Genomic DNA, 17,932 nt, shown 5'->3' with positions numbered 1-17,932 from the left:
TCGTTGGTAATTCAGAGGAGTGGTGGGACGGCATGGAGCACATGGTTAGCTGTGGTACCCATATCTCCAGACCTTTTTAGCAATCACAGCTTCTGAGAAGCACGCAGATGGTGCCTTACTAGGGAGTAACCTTTGCAGAGCATTACTGGAGACACTTTGTCCTTGGACCCAGTTCTCTTCCCAGGACTGGCCTCCAGGTCATCAGCTCTGTTAATGTAGCATTGCTTTCCTAAATCATGTGAGTTTGATTATCCCAGCCTTTCTTTTTTAAAACTGTAAGGATTTTAGGTATTTACCGTACCTGTATGGCAACAATAACAATTTATTGTGTCACTGGGGAAAAAAAAGAAAGAGTAGTAATATTTACATTGTCCTGGAGGAGAAATAAGAGTCTAGATGTGAATTTCACAGAGTTCTCTGATGGTCTTGTCACCAAGCTGAGTTCTCTGCTAGTGGTAGTAGCTACAAGTTACAAAATGTCTTGTATTTCCCTTTAAACCATAGTGAATGAATTTCCAAGCATTTAAGTTATGAACATGTGTTTATAGTATACCAACATCAGAAGGCCACCGTAAACATTAATAACCAAGAATTCAAATGGTGCTTTGTCTACTTCATTGTGCCCTTAGATTATGTTCTTTATTATGAAGGTGAAAAGTTGTATTTCGTTTTGAAGCAAATTAATGCTGCTGCCTAAAAAAAGCTGAGAGAGTAATAAAAATACAACATTCACAAATGTTGGATTGTTTCCTGAAACTCCTTGAATAATTTAGTTGTTGGACAGTAAAAAATTTCCCATCAGGAAAGTATAACAGTGCAAGACCTTTGAAGTACTATAGCTATTGACAATTTAAAAATGATACTGAACTCAGTAGAAACAAGGCTTCATGAAATTCATTGAACTCAGTCCTTCCCAGTTAATGCTGGGGAAGGTATTTTCCTGCCATGCAGAATGAAAAAAACTCCATCCTTCAGTGAGGTATTTATAGTAAAATGTGTATTGATTATTCAGTATAAAAGTGCTAATTTTTGCAGCAGTGTAACACATCTTAAAGTCATAAGGAAAAACATTATAGTCAAACTAGAATAAATTGCTGCAATTAATCATTTAACAGGTTACTCAAAGATGTTTTGAGAAAGTACGTATCGATGTTTCCCCAGACACTACCTCTTCATAAAGAAACACAGACTAATTCAACTAAGCAAGGTGCTGTAAGGAAGATCTAAAGAAAAATTGTTTTACCAATTTACCTAATGACTGCAATATTCCTGTCTTCAGGATCCATTCATTAATTTCCTCTTAAATTGTTCAGTGATCACTAAAAATTTCTTCACCTACATCCACCTAATCTTTAGGTTTTCAGACTCTGACTGTAAGAAATTGTTCCTTTGCGCTTTGAAAGCCAAATTCTTATTTTTTGGTGTTCATATGTCTTAGACCAGCGTGGCACCTAATTTTCAAGAGTTTTGATGATGACACGTATGTTTCTGGGTGGAACAACTGAGACATGAGCCTTCTAAATTTGAGAACAGTGAAGTGACCTTGCTGCCTTGAAATTGTAGCACCAGAGAAATTGTTTTTAAAAACACATTTTTTCTTGAGGAAAACCTCTCTGAAAGTCAAATGGACAAATAACATGAAAGACCAAAACAACAACAACAACAAAAAGTATATATTTTTTGGGGGGCTTGTCCTTACCTAAAGCACACCCTTTCCTTACCGGACTCCACCATGCTGGTGGGTTTTGTGATTCTGTGCAGGTCTGGACTACCCCATCCCTGTGCCGGCTGCCTGGTGGCACGCCTGGGATGGATGCTGCTCCATCAGCTCCATGGGTGCTGAGCTGCGGTGTGCCGAAGCTCCACAAATACCTTTGCAGCATGTATATATATATATATATATATATATAATATATATATATATGTAAAAATCAGTGCCAGCTCTGAGAAGGAGTTTGTGGCACGTGTAGGACTTAGATTTGTTGCCATCTTTGGTCTTTTTTTGGGTGGCTATTCTGTTCATTCACATCTGGGAGATTTCTATTAGTGCTAATAGGAATTAAAACAAATTTGGACTGCTTAAGGTGTGTATATGTACCCTATTGCTACATAATAACCTGATTTCTGTCTTCAGACCTAAAACTGGAATTCAGGCCTGCTGTTTTCTTTAGCGGCAATACGTGATCAACATGTCATGTTGTACATGGCATGCAGGTTGATTGGCCTGAGGTGATGGGGGAATACGATGATGTTTCACATGATTGCTATAAAAGTTACCTGACACAAGGAGCTGGATGTGCTGTGCTGTGCTGTTTGGAGGAGCTGTGTTTTGCTCAGAGTAGCCATGAGATGTGTCATATGTGTGCATAGGGTGTCAGTTCATACAAACCTCCTGCCTTTGGGGTACTACGTTACCCCAAAGGTGCTACGGTGGGGTTTGGGTACCATTGGGTAACTTGGGGTTAGGTATAAATCATCTGTCTTGCAGAAGTGCAGGAAGTTCAGAGATGAAGGAATAGCCAGCTTAGATATAGTTTTTATCACATTATCAGATGCTGAAGTCTTCGGTTACTCTTCTTGACCCTTTCATTTATTGCAGCAAAACCATTTTGGAGGCACAAGATTACGGTTTTCATCCATAGACTCCAGCCACAGCGCTCTGTGAGTGCTATGTTTTGAGCTAAAGTGAACCATGAACAAAGTTCTTCTGTAGAACTTAATTGCTTAAACTGTGTGGTTTTAATGCTGATTTTCTCTGTAATTAATAACCACAGTTTTTCCTCTGCTGGAGAATAAAAGAAGTCTTTTTTTTTCCTATGTGTTAAAGCAATCAAGCTGGAAAGTAACAATTTCTCTGTGATCTCTGGCACTGCATCAGTGCTGATCATGTCCTGCATGCTAACAGTTACTGTCATAGACTGCTTTTAGTTAGATGAGTAATAAATTGTGCTTTTGCATGCCAGCCTGTTGAAGCATTACTGCTTGTGTAAACATAAGCACACGAGTCGTCCCATGAAGGCAGACAGCATCAGTTGCATGCCTGGCCTGGGGATGGTGCTGTTTTCTTTCTTGTGTTTCTGTGAAGTTTGAGCGGTCCAAGTGTGGAGCAATGAAACCCAGTCTTCCGAGGTGCATGCATCCTGGCTATTGCAAACTTTAAGAAGTACATTTGGAAACCAAAGACTCTCCAGTCCTGCATTTGGTTTCACACTGATGAGAACTTTCTTGCCCTGCCCAAGATAGAGTCATCATTTTTTCACAGTAAGCAGGGCTGGCTTCGAGATGGCTGTTTTGCCACTCTAATATTCCACGTAAGAAGTTTTGAACAATGAACAATGCTTTTACCTGAAGCCAGTTTCAAGCCCAGTATTTCAGACATGATCATGTGAAATAAATAGGAAGAGAATTTTTCATACCACTGTTGCATATTCAGAGCCTGTAGCACTATCTATTCCCGTAACGACAAACGTTTTGTAACCTTTCTCTCACCGGGCATGCTGCATCATGCTGCCTCTGGTTTGCTAAAAATCAAAATACAGCATCCCCCTCCCGTTTCATTTAGGTACAGGGGTAGCTAATCCCATAATTTAGACATGCGTATGCTTTCCTTTCATGTATGGTGATAATGACGTGGTGAATGTGTGCAAGATTTCCTTGAGTAAACATGTCCTTGCAAAAGTAAGTGCAAGGTGGTGTGCTCATGCTGTATCTCCTGGCTTGTGGGCATGATTGCAGGAATAGCTGTGACTTGTTTTAGGTGACCGAGGCAAGAATATTTAGAAATCCTTGGAGGTGTACCTTTGATTTGACTGTCCCTTGAGTCATCAAAAGGCCCTGGAGAAGTGTTTGTCTGGGCACAAGTGAGAGGGCACCTGTTCAGACAAGGAGCTGTTCAATCCACCTGGTGATGGTCCAGTACCTAAAGGGAATGACAGGGAAGCTGGGGAGGGACTTTTTACAAGGGCATGGAATGACAGGACAAGGAGGAATGGCTTTAAACTGAAAGAGGGGAGATGTAGATGAGATATTGGGAAGAAATTGTTCCCTGTGAAGGTGGCGAGGTGCTGGCCCAGGCTGCCCAGAGCAGCTGTGGGTGCCCCATCCCTGGCAGTGCCCAAGGCCAGGCTGGACGGGGCTGGGGGCAGCCTGGGCTGGGGGGAGGGGGCTCTGCCCATGGCAGGGGGGTTGGAACTAGGTGGTCTTTATGGTCTCTTCCGACCCAAACCATTCTATTATTTGTGCCAAGGGTGTTGAGCAGTTCTGTGCAGAAACCTTGGAGGTGAATGACTTGCTCTCCACTGTGAACCTGGGCCTGTATACGTCTGGAACAAAATCCCTCCCTGCCACTCCTGCAGTGGTGGTTTACATCTGCCCTGCTGTCATCTGGCTGTGTGACTTGCTTGCAGGAAGAGAAGGGGGAGCTCACTGAAAAAAAAGGCGGTTTGGGGTCAAAGCATGTTCCACTTGTCTTATCGCACATAGGTACGAACGGCCTCCCCTGGAGTCAGGCAATGCAAACTTGGATCCAGTGCACTCTCCTGGAGTTTTCTTAGTTTCTTTTTGTGTGTGTGTGTGTTCTATAGAGTATTTTTGGTTTTTTGTTTTTTGTTTTTTTGTTCATTGTCCAACAGAGCAGCATATGGAACTCTCTACAGGGCTGTGGTAGACCCTAGGCTGCCCCATTTCAGACGAGCTTGGGTACACCGCACAGGGCACTGAGGTCTGCAGCGTGGTGATGTCCCTGCTGTAGAGAAGTAGGAGGTCAGGGAGGATGCTTATGTTCAAAACTGCTCCAGGTAGTTTCCTTAACTAAAGGAGCAGAAATCACTTTCTCTTTCATGGCCCCAAAAAAACGTCTGCTGTGTACTGTGTTCTTGGTGTTGATTGTGAAGGTGGCAAGGGCTTCTTGCCTTCAGTAGCTGCTGCCCCAGTCATTGCTCTCCTAAGAACAAAAATAATAATGGAAAAATAAACTAAGGGGTTTTTTTCCCTGTTTTTGGAGGAGAGGTGGTGGGTATGTTTAAGATGGCTTTTTCCAAAGGCTCTGTTTGCATACAAAGGAGGACTTTAATCTGAGGCAGGGATCTGGGGATTATAACAGTGATCAGGAGGTTCTCCTCATCCATGTTTCCTTACTGATGTCAGAAGGCAGTGACTGCAGTCAGTGGCAGCGGGATGCAATACCAACCCCCAGTGCGAGCACCGACTGTGTTTTAAGGAATGTATTTACTCAGAGTTGCTCCGTTAGGCAGATTTTGGTGTTGTGTAAAAGAAAAAGATTCTCAAAACCTCATTTTCCACCATTTCCATGGGAAAAAGAAAAGTTACCATTGCAAAATTGTTTTTTGTTGGGTTATTCTGGGGGGTGGTTGGTGGTGGTTGCTGTTTTGAACCAAGGAAAATGTTTTCAGAGTAAAGTTATTTTAATATTTATTGTTTTTGATGAAGACAGTATGTAAACCAGAAGTGTTTCATTTTTGTAATGTCAGAATTAAATATTTTACTTATTCTGCTGCTTATTTTTTGGGCATGATTACTTTGTTGAAGCTGGAAAAAGTTAGGCAAAATATTCCCAGAGATTGTTATTTTAACCTGTGTTTTTTAAAATGTAAAGTCTACAACTCCTACTGAAGTTGCAGGAAAGCTCACTGAGAAAACTGAAGCTGTAGGGTGAAATATGACTGTGCCTCTTAGGACATGTGCTTAAGCCAATAATACGCTGTCAAAGATATTGATGGTTCGGGAACTTATGGGCATATACAAGTCACACAAGTACATCTGTCGTGATAGGGCAAGATGGGTCATAATTTCCTAATTTGTAAAAGCTGAAAATTTTTTAATTGAATTGTTCATAAATAATTTTTTTTCACTCCTGCATGTTTTGCAAGAAAGAAAGAAAACGAAAGGGAAAAAAAAAAAAAGATTTTGTAAATGAAGACCATAGTCATATGGCAGAGCAAAGACAATGCATGGGTGGGATTCCCAAGCGTGCATTCGAGTAACAGTGAGTAGTCTGGGAAATTGCATCCTTAGAAACTAGCAAGTGAGTATCTGCATAATGGATTAACATTTATTAGTCCAGTTTGTGTATGCCATGATGTGCAGACGTCACTTCTTAATTAAAACTGCATTACAAGCAAGAATGGCTTTGAGTTCTTGGTGGAACAGAATTTATTTACTTCTCATGCTATCCACGCTATCTGAGTAGACACACAGAGCACACAGTGCTGCTTCTGCACTAGGAACTGTGAGATTTCAAACAGGAGCAGATTATGAATTGCAAACACCAATAAAGTGCATCTGGGTGAGCCATTGTTTTGTGCCAAGTTATTTGAAAATAGTCTATCTGAACTGTGTGAATGTAGAATCCAATGCATTTTTTTTCTTTTTTCCTTTTTTTTCTTTAAGCTAGTCATCTAGAGGCTTTCTGAATCCTCTGTCATAAAGAAGCATGGATGATGCTTTGGGATTTGTGGCTGATACCTGCCACAATGTCCCACAAGCCCACAGTCCCCCTTTGCCACTGGTCCTCACTTTGAAAATGGGACAATGTCAGTGCTGTGGCAGCATCTGCTCTGAAGGTCACCGTGTTAAGCAGTGATGGGGGCTTGGACACTCGAGCCGTGAGGTGCTCCACCTCTGAGGATTGATTTGGTGGTCTCAGTCTTTTAAAAGTCGTTGGATGTCACCCCAAAGCATGAACTGCAGCTTGCAGTGAGTGAAAGCACTGAGGACCTCTCTGAAGGGGTGTTTGGTCTCAGACACCTGGCTTTCCTATGCCCAGTTTTTGATTGCTGCGTTAGCATGGGGTTTGAGAGTCATCTTTCTTCACAGTGCATTCAATAAATCACAATGCAATATTGATCAACCTGCTTTTGTGTGTATGTTGAGGTAAAGCTAAGGTAAATAATGAACTGAAGTTAAAGCAGAGGTCATTCCTGGAGGATATCTTTTAAGAGAGAAGAGTTGAAGTATTCCTTTTATTCTTCAGGGGTTTCTATATAAAGTACAAAATTAGTTAATTTAAATAAATTGCTCCCTTTTCCTCTAAAACATACCTGTATACATCAATTTTTTAAAGCTGAAATCTCTACTTTTGTTAATGGGAAAACAGCATCCTGTTAAAATTCCTTATAATAAAGAGATCAATACATCAATGTTAAGATGTAGTGGAGGTGGAAGGCTTTTGCATTGATAAAAATGATAAATCTCTGACAGTATCAAAAAAAAGCTGTGTAAGTTATGTAACATTACCAGTTCCATAGATGCTGATAATACTTCTAACACATTATTTAAGTTAAATGTTCTTTTGATAGGGCAGACTGCCTTCCACTGGAAGCTTTCTGTGAGAGAGGAAGGGGAGGGAAAGAGAAGTCATAATATTAATTTTTTTCTAGTTAAAAATCAAGCTGTTTTTACAATTCTGATTACATAAAGGAAATAAAACGCACAAGAGATTTAATGAACATCTTAGAAATGGTTTTAAAATACTTTAAATGTATTTAAGATACCGCTTATATATATATATGATGAAATTGTATTCTGCAGCATGCAGAAGCTGAGTGTGTGTTCCAAAATTATCCTGCAGCACATTTATATGGATGATTTAAAAAGCCCCGAAGCCAAGAGTTTAGAATAGAAGTACAGACAGATTGAGACTGGTAAATATAGCAGTGCTAATAGCGTCTCTCTCACATGCAGACCAAATGTTGTAGATGTGGAGTTCAGGCATATTTGCTTTATCCCAGAGCAGCACAACCATGTGAGAGTTATGCAGGTCACCGAGCAAGAGGGCAAAGCCAGTCGGGCTTATGAATTTAACAAGCCAGAAAGATAATGAAAAGTTTTTTTGAGGAATTGTTTGCTGTAATTTCAGCCTCTGAAGCCCACGCCTGCTCTTATTTCAAGGGGAGGAGAATTTACATGTGTTACAGCTGGTCATGAGTTTTTCAGTTAAGAGCCTTTTGTAGAAGATCCGTCCTCTCCAGGTGGAGTTCCCGATGAGAGGAAGACTGACCCCTGACCACCTTGTGCTTTTCGGCAGGTGACTAGGATCCAGAACCTGGTCCTGGGTCAGGACTGAGAGTGGTGGAACTCAATTGTCTCTGCACCCTGGGGGAACGATCTCCCTCCAGCCAAGGTGACACGGCCACCTCGGTGCCCACCAAGGGCCACGTGGCTCAGCCATGGGACCTTCATTCACATGGGAGAGGGCTGGAAGCACAGCGTGCCCAGTGGGCACAGAGATGGGCACTTGCTACCGGTGGCAGGCATGCACTGCCTGCGCTGCCAAGGATGCGACGTCTGGTCCAGCTCAAGGCAATTCAGGCTCAAGGTTGCTTGTAGACAGCCTGCCTAGCAGATCCCGATGGATCAGTGTGTAAATGCCGTTCTTCAAATCATGGCTGTACTCACTACTTTTGGACAATCTTTGGAGACTGTAGCTTGGGAACTAGGAGCCAAATATTTATTATCTTGTCTCGTGTCAATCTCATTTTATCAGCGACTACAGAATTGTTTGTCTTCATACTGGCATAGAATTAGTGGATAGGGTTGAGAAGAGACAGCTTTGGAAGCTTCAGAAGAAATATAAACGCCTGTTCATGCAAGCATCCCACTTGTGGCCTCTATAGGCAAGAAAAATGTACTATTTAAAAAAGCTGTTTTGGTCTGGAACTGAATGTTGCTTGTCCTGGTCATTGAATTAGTGTGAAATGAAAGAGGAGGAGGTAGCTGGGGAGTCTCTGGAGGTCTGGTGCATTTGATGAGACAGCTTAGCCCACTGAGTCATGCAGGCAAGGACTGGGGTCATCAAGCTTTGGGGTTAGCAATGGGCATATCCACCTCTGTGCACCTCTTGGTTGTAGTGGGCTGTTACTGGCATTTTTATGGCTTTGCAATTAAAATATTCTCTTTAAAAAGTCTTCACTTTTGGAAAATAATTACCGGAGTAAAGAAATCTGTAAATGCTATGAATGACATTTAAAAAAGCAAACCACCTATTTGAATAAATAGATGCAAGTAGTTTGTTGCAGTTCCAAGCAACTGATCGTTTGATTCCTTAAAATTGGATTGTACTAAAAGATAATCCATCAGTTGTTTTGAAGGTGCTTTCCAATGTGCCCTCATCTTTCATGAATACGATTTCAGTGAAAACTACCCACGTTTGGTGCCCAAGTACAGCCACCTTTTCTGGTGAGCTCTGCTTGTCGCTGTTCACAGGGAATTGTTCTGCAGCCGTTCCAGTTGTGGGTCACTGATGGTGGCATAGAGTTGTTCTCTGTGTCTCTGCTAGTGGCATTTATTTTTTATAGGGTGTTTCCATGAAAAGTAATCAGTTATTTCTAAGAGAGGGTGATAAATACAAGATTACTTTTCAGCGGCTCTTGGGTGAAGTGTTTGGGTGAAAGCGTGAGCTATTCAGTTTGCTGGAGAAGTTCCACGAGTCGTCCAACACAAAATCCTGACTGCCGCACATGCGGTTCTCGATTTTGTGAAGAGATCTGGACTTTGCTGACATTTACAGACTTAAAGTAACAATCTTTTTTGGTGCTTGCTCAGATCAGGTGGACCAAAACAGCAGGAAGTGCCTCTGACAGATTTCAAGATTCAAGTGTCTTCAATGAAACTCTGAGGATATCCAACATTCAGCGGCACCAAGGAGGACGCTACTACTGCAAGGCTGAGAACGGCTTGGGTTCGCCAGCCATAAAGTCTATAAGAGTGGATGTGTACTGTAAGTAAACTGCTTGGGAAGTTCTTACTATGTTTTTTATTATCTTATAATATCTGGCGTTACAAAGAAGTGACCAGGTCTTTGTGAATTCCGGTTTTAAGTAGCACTGTAGGGTGGATTCTGTTTCGTTTGGGAATATTTATGGTCAAAAGACCTGTGGCTGCTTCCAGGGAAGTCAGGTGGGGCTGCTCACATATGGAGATACCTTTAAACAAAATCACAATGCTTCTGTAAGAAAGATGAAGCTCAGGTACGACTCAGCATTCTTAGATATCAGAGGAAGATTTGTCTGCAGCTTCCACAGGGCGAAGGTCTGGTACCTCACACAGCCTTTAATCTCTTGTACATTTGGTTGCATTTGCCCTCGAAACTGAGATGGGAGCAAATACAGATGTTATTTGCTATTCTGCTTTAATTGCTGTGGAGCAATTTTTTGTCTTGGTTTGGGTTTTTTGGTGGTGGTGTGTGTTTTTGTTGTTGGGTTTTTTTTGTAATGTCAATCTCTTCATCTTCTGTGAACCAGTTTGAAAAGCTGCACTTGAAATGTCGGTCAGTGAAAAATACAAAGTATTGGGATTATGATTTATTTGGCTACCAAAGCCAACAGAATAAGAGGAAACAATTGAAAACATCGTACTGCAATAAATGCACAAAATGGAATAATAATAATAATAATAATAAAAGTTAATAAAGCCCAGTCTGACTTGCACAGACTGCAGTGTCAGTGAGTGGGCTGGTCAGACAAAGCGTGGCTCTCGCTTGTACCGGGGTAGTTGATTGCTGTAGGTTTAGTGGTAACCTTTGCGTCTGAGTCTGTAAATTGTGTGACTGGACTCAGCTGCTGGCAAGTGAGAAGACCGGAATGCCTCAAACAACTGTGGGTTTGTGTACACTTCAGATGAAGAAAAACTGTTCAAAATCTGCCTGAAATGCTCCAAAGAGAGAAAGTCTTTGCAATGTACATTTGGAGACTCTTCTAATGCGAGTAGTATCGTGTAAACAGATATGTGTACATGCCACATAAATAGTTAAACGAATAACTAGAACCTGAAGTTAACCCTTTAGTCTCTCAAGTCCTATGACTACACAGGGTTTGGGCTTGTGTTTCCCCAAAAGTGCCCTCTCTCTGTCAGATGTATCTCAGGATCTATGTTAATTTAGAGACCCAAGTGGTGAAATGTGTTGTGGATTAGTTATGGGATTGATTGATGGAGGGGGGCAGCTGCCTTTTGGGGGATTTTCTTACCTAGTGTGCATTTAGCCTAGTGCTTAACAAGCTATAATGTACCAGTGCCAAATTTCTCAATCCTTTATGAACAATAACTGAATTAGGAAGTGATTGCTCATTATCTTGTTGGAGTCAAATAAATGAACAGGCAACTGCAACAACTGAACACAAGCACACCACGCACAGCATTCCTTGTCACGGGGCTGGCGCGAGGTTTGTGGCGAGGAGCGCGCAGGATGCCTGGTCCAGGCAGCACTCAGCGGTGCCAGCTGTGGTCTCGGCACTGCTGCCCCTCTGAGCCCAAGTCCTCCACGCACACACGGCTGCTGAAGGCACTTCGTTCAGCCCTCTGTAGTTGTTCAATACAAACCCCAAGAGCAAACATTTAAGCCTCTTCTTTTGGATGCCGTTAAGGCATTTCTCTCTTAGCCCAGCACCCATGTGTTAAATTCTCCTTAATTCTTAATCTTAAGCATGGCTGTGAAACTGATGTTGGCAGGAAAAGCGGTCTCATGACTGGAATACTACGTGGTCTGAACAGGAAAGGCTGAGAGAGATTGGGTTTTGAGATCTGTATTTTTCTTGAATTTCATTCAGACTTCCTCCTGGAATATGGCTTTTTCCTTGTAGCATACTTTGTTTAGCCATTAATATGTGGTTTTGGATTTGCTGTCTTGGATTTATTACAGGTTTAATTTTGTTTTTTACATCACATGCTGCATGTTAATATACCTCAAATACAGATGATCTTTAATTTTGGTTTTTACATCATATGCTGATTGCTAATATACCTCAAATACAGGTGATGTATTTCTGAAACATGACAAACTTAAGGTCCCAGCTATGATCAAATCCTAGGTGATTTCCCTTTGTATGCAGACTCATATTTCACTGGGTATTTTCTTCTGTTAATGGCCAAATATTTGCAGACACACAGTATTGCTGCAGGAAGCTTAAGGTGCCAGTGAAGATTGGATCTAGCTGTGAAAAAGATAGAAAAAAAGCCCTGTACACTACAGAAAAGCTCATAAGAAATCGAAGTATTGGAAATTGAAATGTTCATGTCAAAATTTCCAAGTAGCTTAAAATACTTTTGTCTTTTCTTAGTTGAAATTTTCTGGGTTGATTTTCTCTTTCTTGGGTATTTACTTTATAGATCGCATGTTGTGTGTGCCATGTCAAGGGCTCTGGCCAGTACTGACCAGGAGTGTTGGGATGGGTGTGTTTTCCTGAATTGCCCATGAGACACCTTTGCTCAGAGACCCCCAAATGAACCATAAGGATCACAAATACATAGCCAACATTTTCTATTCAAAATGGGTGGTTTTATTAGTGAACACATATTTAGTAAAATTACATAGAGAAAGACAGTTTATTTTCAGATTTAGGTAACTGTCAAAAACAACCCTGTGGAAACCAGATGATGCTCCTTTTCGAAAGCAAAACTTCATCATTAAAGCAAGAAAGGTTTTTAATTTTTCAATGAAAGCCCCAAAAGAGTTTAACAAAACAAGTAAAATGTTTATATTTCTTAAAAACTGTGTAGCTGAAAAAAATGACATTGGAAGCATCTTGGCTTGTACAGCTAAAGAGAGAAAACAGTATTAAAGTTGTGTTCCACATTAGTTTTGGATCAGGAATGCTTCCTAAGGGCTAATTTAAGTCTTCAGCCTCTAATTTAAAATCTGAAAAGGCACTATATCTGTGTAGTTTGAAAATGCATTGCTCAAAAAATATCCACAGAAGATCTTTGTTTCCTCATTCATCTCCATTATTGACTTGCTGGCTGGTTGGGAACTTGCGATATCAACATTTGGATGTGAAGGCTCAGTCTCCCGTAATTTCCTGTTTTTCATTTTCCAGTTAGCTCTGGCATTCAGCAGCACTTGGACCCACATTTGCTGCTACTGCAGTAATTAATTGTACAGATATAAGTGGTGAATGAGCCAGAGTGTTGGGCTGTGTGAGAGGAGAGGGGGTGGTTAATTATTTTTATGGACTGCAGTCTGGAAAAATGCTTTTAGTTTTGTTTTTGCAGGAAGGCTCCATCAGAATTTGCCACATGTTTTGCGTGTTGCTGCACGTGCCAGGCGGCTTGTCTGTTAAGGAAGTCTCAGAATATCATTATCAGTTACTCATGATCTCAGATGACTCTGACCAAGTCTTCTGACTGCATGCTCCGAGGTGTTCAAAAGGCTCTTGATGTGTCTTCTGTAAAGAAGATCTGAAGTAAAGCTCTTGGGTAGCTGCAGAGCATTTACAGAAACCTGGCTGTGGTAGGACACCTGTGCTTGTGCTTGGCCTGATAGAATCCCAGAATCCCAGAGAGGCTGGGGTTAGAAGGGACCTCAGGAGACTACCTACTCCAACCCCCTACTAAGGCAGGTCCTCCTGGAGCAGGTTATAGCTGTAGTTTGGGTCTTGCCCAAGATGTGGTTGGGAAAGTAGAGAGTGAACTGCGCTCCTGTGAATATCTCCATCCCTGTCTCTGTTTGGGACAATCTGCAAGGAGTGGGGGCAGGGTCTCAGTTGACACATTGCATAGGTCCAGATGGAACCTTCATTCGGTATTTGGAAGTAAATAATATTAGTGTTCACAGATAGATGTGTCTTATTCCTTGATCTCTGCAAGTTCAATACAGGCCTAAAGGTTTACTTGGTATCATTTTCATGTACCCTGTAATTGTGATTAACCACTTTGTAAAAACTATCTGGCTATTATCCCAATTATACGTTGCTTGAGGGCATAGTATCTTTTTCTGCTCTAAGAAGTTAAACCTCCAAACAGTTTATAACTGCTTTCGTGGCTGAGGAGCACAGTTAAGGAGTTAAACTAAACTCATGCAATTATTTCAAAAATAGCCAGGGGTGTAAATCCTCTGCTGGACTGAAGGGAAAAAAGTGCTTCACAAAGAACTGCCTACAGTCAGATCTGTAACTGTGTGTTCTCATGGGCTGGTCTTGGTTGACGTTAGCCTGCTAGATGACTAAATCTCTGAGAGCTCAAGGAAAGCCCTTCAGTGCAGCACTCCCATCAAGCTCCATTTAGTCGTGACACTGGTTTTAGTGGTGCCCTGTGGAGGAAAGGGAGTTTTGCTGGCATTTCCGCAGGTGGTGGTACCATACCTACTTGTAGGTAAAGCTGTCATGGATTATGCTAAACTAGGCTGCAACCTCTTCTGTTCCTTTAACATACGCATATCTAAGTCAAACCTTGGAAAACGAGCAGTCCCTTTTGGTCTAGTGTCAAAATACTTGAATGTGACAAAGGTGAAGGCGGGGGGTGGGGCAGAAGGGTGGTTTAGTGTTGCCAAAGTTCTCCCTTCATCTACAGCTACTCCTGGAAAGAGAAAGGAGTCCGTGCCTGTTCCTGGGCAGGCACAGAGTCTCCTTCCAACACTTCACGACACATATTCTTGATTTTCTTTGCTAGTTTTTTCCAGGAAGATCTCCTTTTTGCTGTCTGGGGGAATGGGGCCGTGCTAAATAGGCGAGGAACAATCTCTTCTTTAGAAGACAACTTTCTGTCCTTACTTTAAGTGTCTAAGAAAATAGGCTTTTGCTCTCCCAGCTGTGGCTGAAGAGCCTGGTTTCTCACATCAGATTAAAACAAACGCACTCTGTCCCCTTGGCGGTGTATTCTCAGGAGGGAGGTTTCCATTCTCATTGAGCTACCAGGAGAAGAAACTGCTTCATATATCCAGGCTGTATTCATCCTAGACTTGAACTCTTTTTCTTCTTTTTCTGGAAGTATCTCTTTAAAGTACATCTCATCTTCTCTCTTTGAAGAAAAAGCTTTTGTACTTGACTCCTAGGAAAATTTTTGCTTGACTTATGGAGGACACTTTCTCCTTTTATAAGGAAGGAAACTTATGGTATAAATTATTTTTATTCAAAGAAGCAGAGCTCCTACAAGAAAACTTTTCTGCTTATTTCTGAAGGACAATTTGTAGAGGAATTATAGCAGAATGAAGGCAGGTTAATTAACACTGATAACATACAGCTGTGGGCTGGCTTCAGGGGCGGTGGGTTGGCTGATGTGGATAAGGTGCAGCTGTGGCTGGTTCCTGCTAAGGAGTTAAATAGCTCTAAGGGGTAGGAAAGAGATGGACTGGATGAAGAGAGAGTGCCCCAGATGTAGGAGAGATCCTGGGCGGAGAAGAAGGGGGTCTGGATGAGGAGAGGATGGCTGGGATAGGCGTCTAAAGAAGGATAAAGCCAGATGCGGCAGAGGCAAGAAGTAGAGGGTCTGGCCTTTTGAAAAGGATGAAGAAACAGCACAGACAGTAGATGAACTCCTGAAACCTTGTGGGGCACTGGTGACTGTGCCGGGGCAAGGTGCGGGAACTAGTTATTGTAGTTAACTTGGTATGGGATGGTAAGAGCCTTGTTGCGGCCAGCTGGTTTTGGTAGTGCTGCAACACAATTTACCAGATTTTCAATTAAAAGAAGTACTGATTGCTTCACCGAAGATGTATTTTTGTATTCCTTTTGCTTCATGTATTCTTTTGGATACAAGGGCAGGCAGCACAGCTTGAGTAAAAGAAGGTGAAGTAAAAGGTGAGGTTTACATTTAAAAAATTCTGAAATCCATTTGGTAGCCAGGACGAAAAATGTTTATCAAACAATCAAACAGATATAGTGCACTGATAGGTTAAGCTTTTATCGCATGGTAGAAGAGAGACATGCATTATGCAGAAAGCATTGCTTGTTGTGAAAATCTGTAATTCCAGGACTAAAAGGTTGGTCTGGGGGTTTGGGGGGAATGACCGTTTCTTTTGTTGTGAGATCCACATAAATCTTTGCTTGCAGCTCTCTTTCCAGAATCTGTCCCTTTACACAAGATTAGTTAGATCCAGCACAGGGTATTTCTGTTCACATGAAATAAGTTGAGTCCGTCCACCATCAACCACTTCTGTGTGCACTGGATTTTGGCTGCTTTTCCACCGCAATAACATTGCGGCAACTGATGCAGCTTATTTGCAGCACTCTGTTTCTCCTGTGGTGGGAGTATGCCCTGGACTAATTCCAGTGCCCTGTGTAACCCAAGTGCAGTAGGAGGGGGAAGGTTCCTGTAGTCCCCTCAGGTAGTTCCTCCCAAATACCTGCTGGTGTGCATGCATATTTGTGGAGTCGTAGTTGTCTTAGATCTCTGCTTACCACCTGTGAGATTTCCCTAACTCTTTCGTTTCCAGGTTCAAATCTCTCATTTCATTTTTTTATTGGTTATTGGATGGTTTCGGCTTCTCTGATGGGTCTCATGGTGTGTGGCTGCAGCTGTTTTTTGCTGTCTGTTGCCTCTTTTGCCACAAGGAAGTTTGTGTTGTTGACAACTAGAGCATTTTCCCTGGGATAGCTGTGAACATCATTGGGAAGCATCAGGACTTTGAAGTCAGTGAGAAAGAGATGAAAGCAGGTCCTAGCTTTGGTCTCAGTTCCAAACCCTGTCTGGATGCCTGACATGTTACGGACCATTTTATTCTGAAGGCTACCCTTTTCATAGGTGTCATGCATGAAAGCTCATCAATTCCTGTCTCAGAATGGAGACTCTGATAAAATACCTCCTGTGGTTGTACCTGTCTTTCGGGCGTTTTGATGCAACTCAGCCCTGGAGTCAGGAGGGAATGGGACCTCCCAGCTTCAGTGTTCATGATGTGGGATTGACTGAAACATGTTCAGTGCTGACAGATTATTTTAGCAAACAAGGAGCATCGCAGCTTTCCTAGCTTGGGATGACACAAAATGCTGCCGATAATACGTGTCAAACGACAAAAATATCAAACTGCTAATCTTTGGTGTTCGAGTGTGTCGCCTAGTAGCATGTGCAATCACGAGTCTGCAAGAGAAGTGTTATTCAGAGGCAACACAGGGTCTGTAATTTAGAAACTGTGACGCTAATTTCCCTTATCAATCTGGTAAAGGATGTTGCAGGGAAATGTTGAGTGTAGGGCAGAGGGATTTCATTGCGCTGCTCTCCATCTCTGCCATCACTGAATGGCAGTCATACCGCTCCATCCCCACACCCAGCGGTCCAAATTCACCCCTAATTTTCTGCCCACTGCACAAATCCTATTGTTAGGTTGCAGAATCAAATGCTATGTTGATAATTATTTCACTCCCAATAATTGCTCTGCTGGGCCACTGCAGAAGTACTCTGCATCATGCCCAACCTCTGCTGTGATGCAGTGCCAGAGGGCTCAGACGTGCCTGTCAGGAAGCCACAGCTTTGCTTTATCTTTTCATAAATGGTATATACACACGTACCCACACAACTAGTATGGTACGCTCACTTAGGTAGAGGAAAATAGATGTGATAATGAAGATGCAGTACTGGGAATGGGAATTAGCTGAAGCTAACAGCTACTCCGTGCATTGCTCCATGTCCTTCTCGGCCCTCCCTGGTTTACTGCAGTCCTAAGGAGCCAGAGAAGCTGGATTTAAACTTTTGCTGGGATGAGGAGGGGGTGGTGCTTTCTCCTGGAGTGCTATTTTTGTCTGGATGAGATAATTGTCTGTTCTTCTTGAATGATAAGGCTGCCCTCCGATTCTCTCACCACACTGCCAGTACGTGGCCAAGTCTGCCTGACACTGAGAAGGAAAGAGCGTGGGGAGTTTTATATGGAAAAGTATTTAAAAATGAGCTTTAACACTAATTCTACTGAAGCAATTAATGCATAAGTTCACATGGAGGATTTATAACTGTGGGCTATCTATTTTATACATGCAATTTTGGTGATAAAACGGTGCTTTCTGGTGACTCTGGAAGTACCTCCTTAGGTAATTGCCATGTTTTGGTCTTTCAGCATCCCATGTTTTCTAGTTTTCATTCAACAAGAGTTGTAAAGAAATATCTTTCACTCACTCAGCTTTCTCTGTCCTAAATAGCCTCTGGAATTTAAAATATAGGCACTGTCAGCTTCCACTTCTGTAGATTCACGTGTTATTGTTGCTGCTAGAATGGTTTTGAA

At 42.0% G+C, this 17,932-nt stretch overlaps 1 protein-coding gene across 1 annotated transcript in view; it reads left to right on the top strand.

The window, feature by feature from the left end:
- The window catches only part of MDGA2 (MAM domain containing glycosylphosphatidylinositol anchor 2), a 393,582-nt gene that overhangs the window by 160,146 nt on the left and 215,504 nt on the right, over positions 1–17,932 (top strand). The window contains exon 3 of the mRNA XM_040601984.1: positions 9,562–9,736. Within this exon, the coding sequence (XP_040457918.1) occupies positions 9,562–9,736 (175 nt within the window). The remainder of the gene's footprint in view (positions 1–9,561; positions 9,737–17,932) is intronic.

Source organism: Falco naumanni, chromosome 7, assembly GCF_017639655.2.
Source record: "Falco naumanni isolate bFalNau1 chromosome 7, bFalNau1.pat, whole genome shotgun sequence".
NCBI lineage: Eukaryota > Metazoa > Chordata > Aves > Falconiformes > Falconidae > Falco > Falco naumanni.
This window is presented reverse-complemented; position numbering and strand designations above follow the sequence as displayed.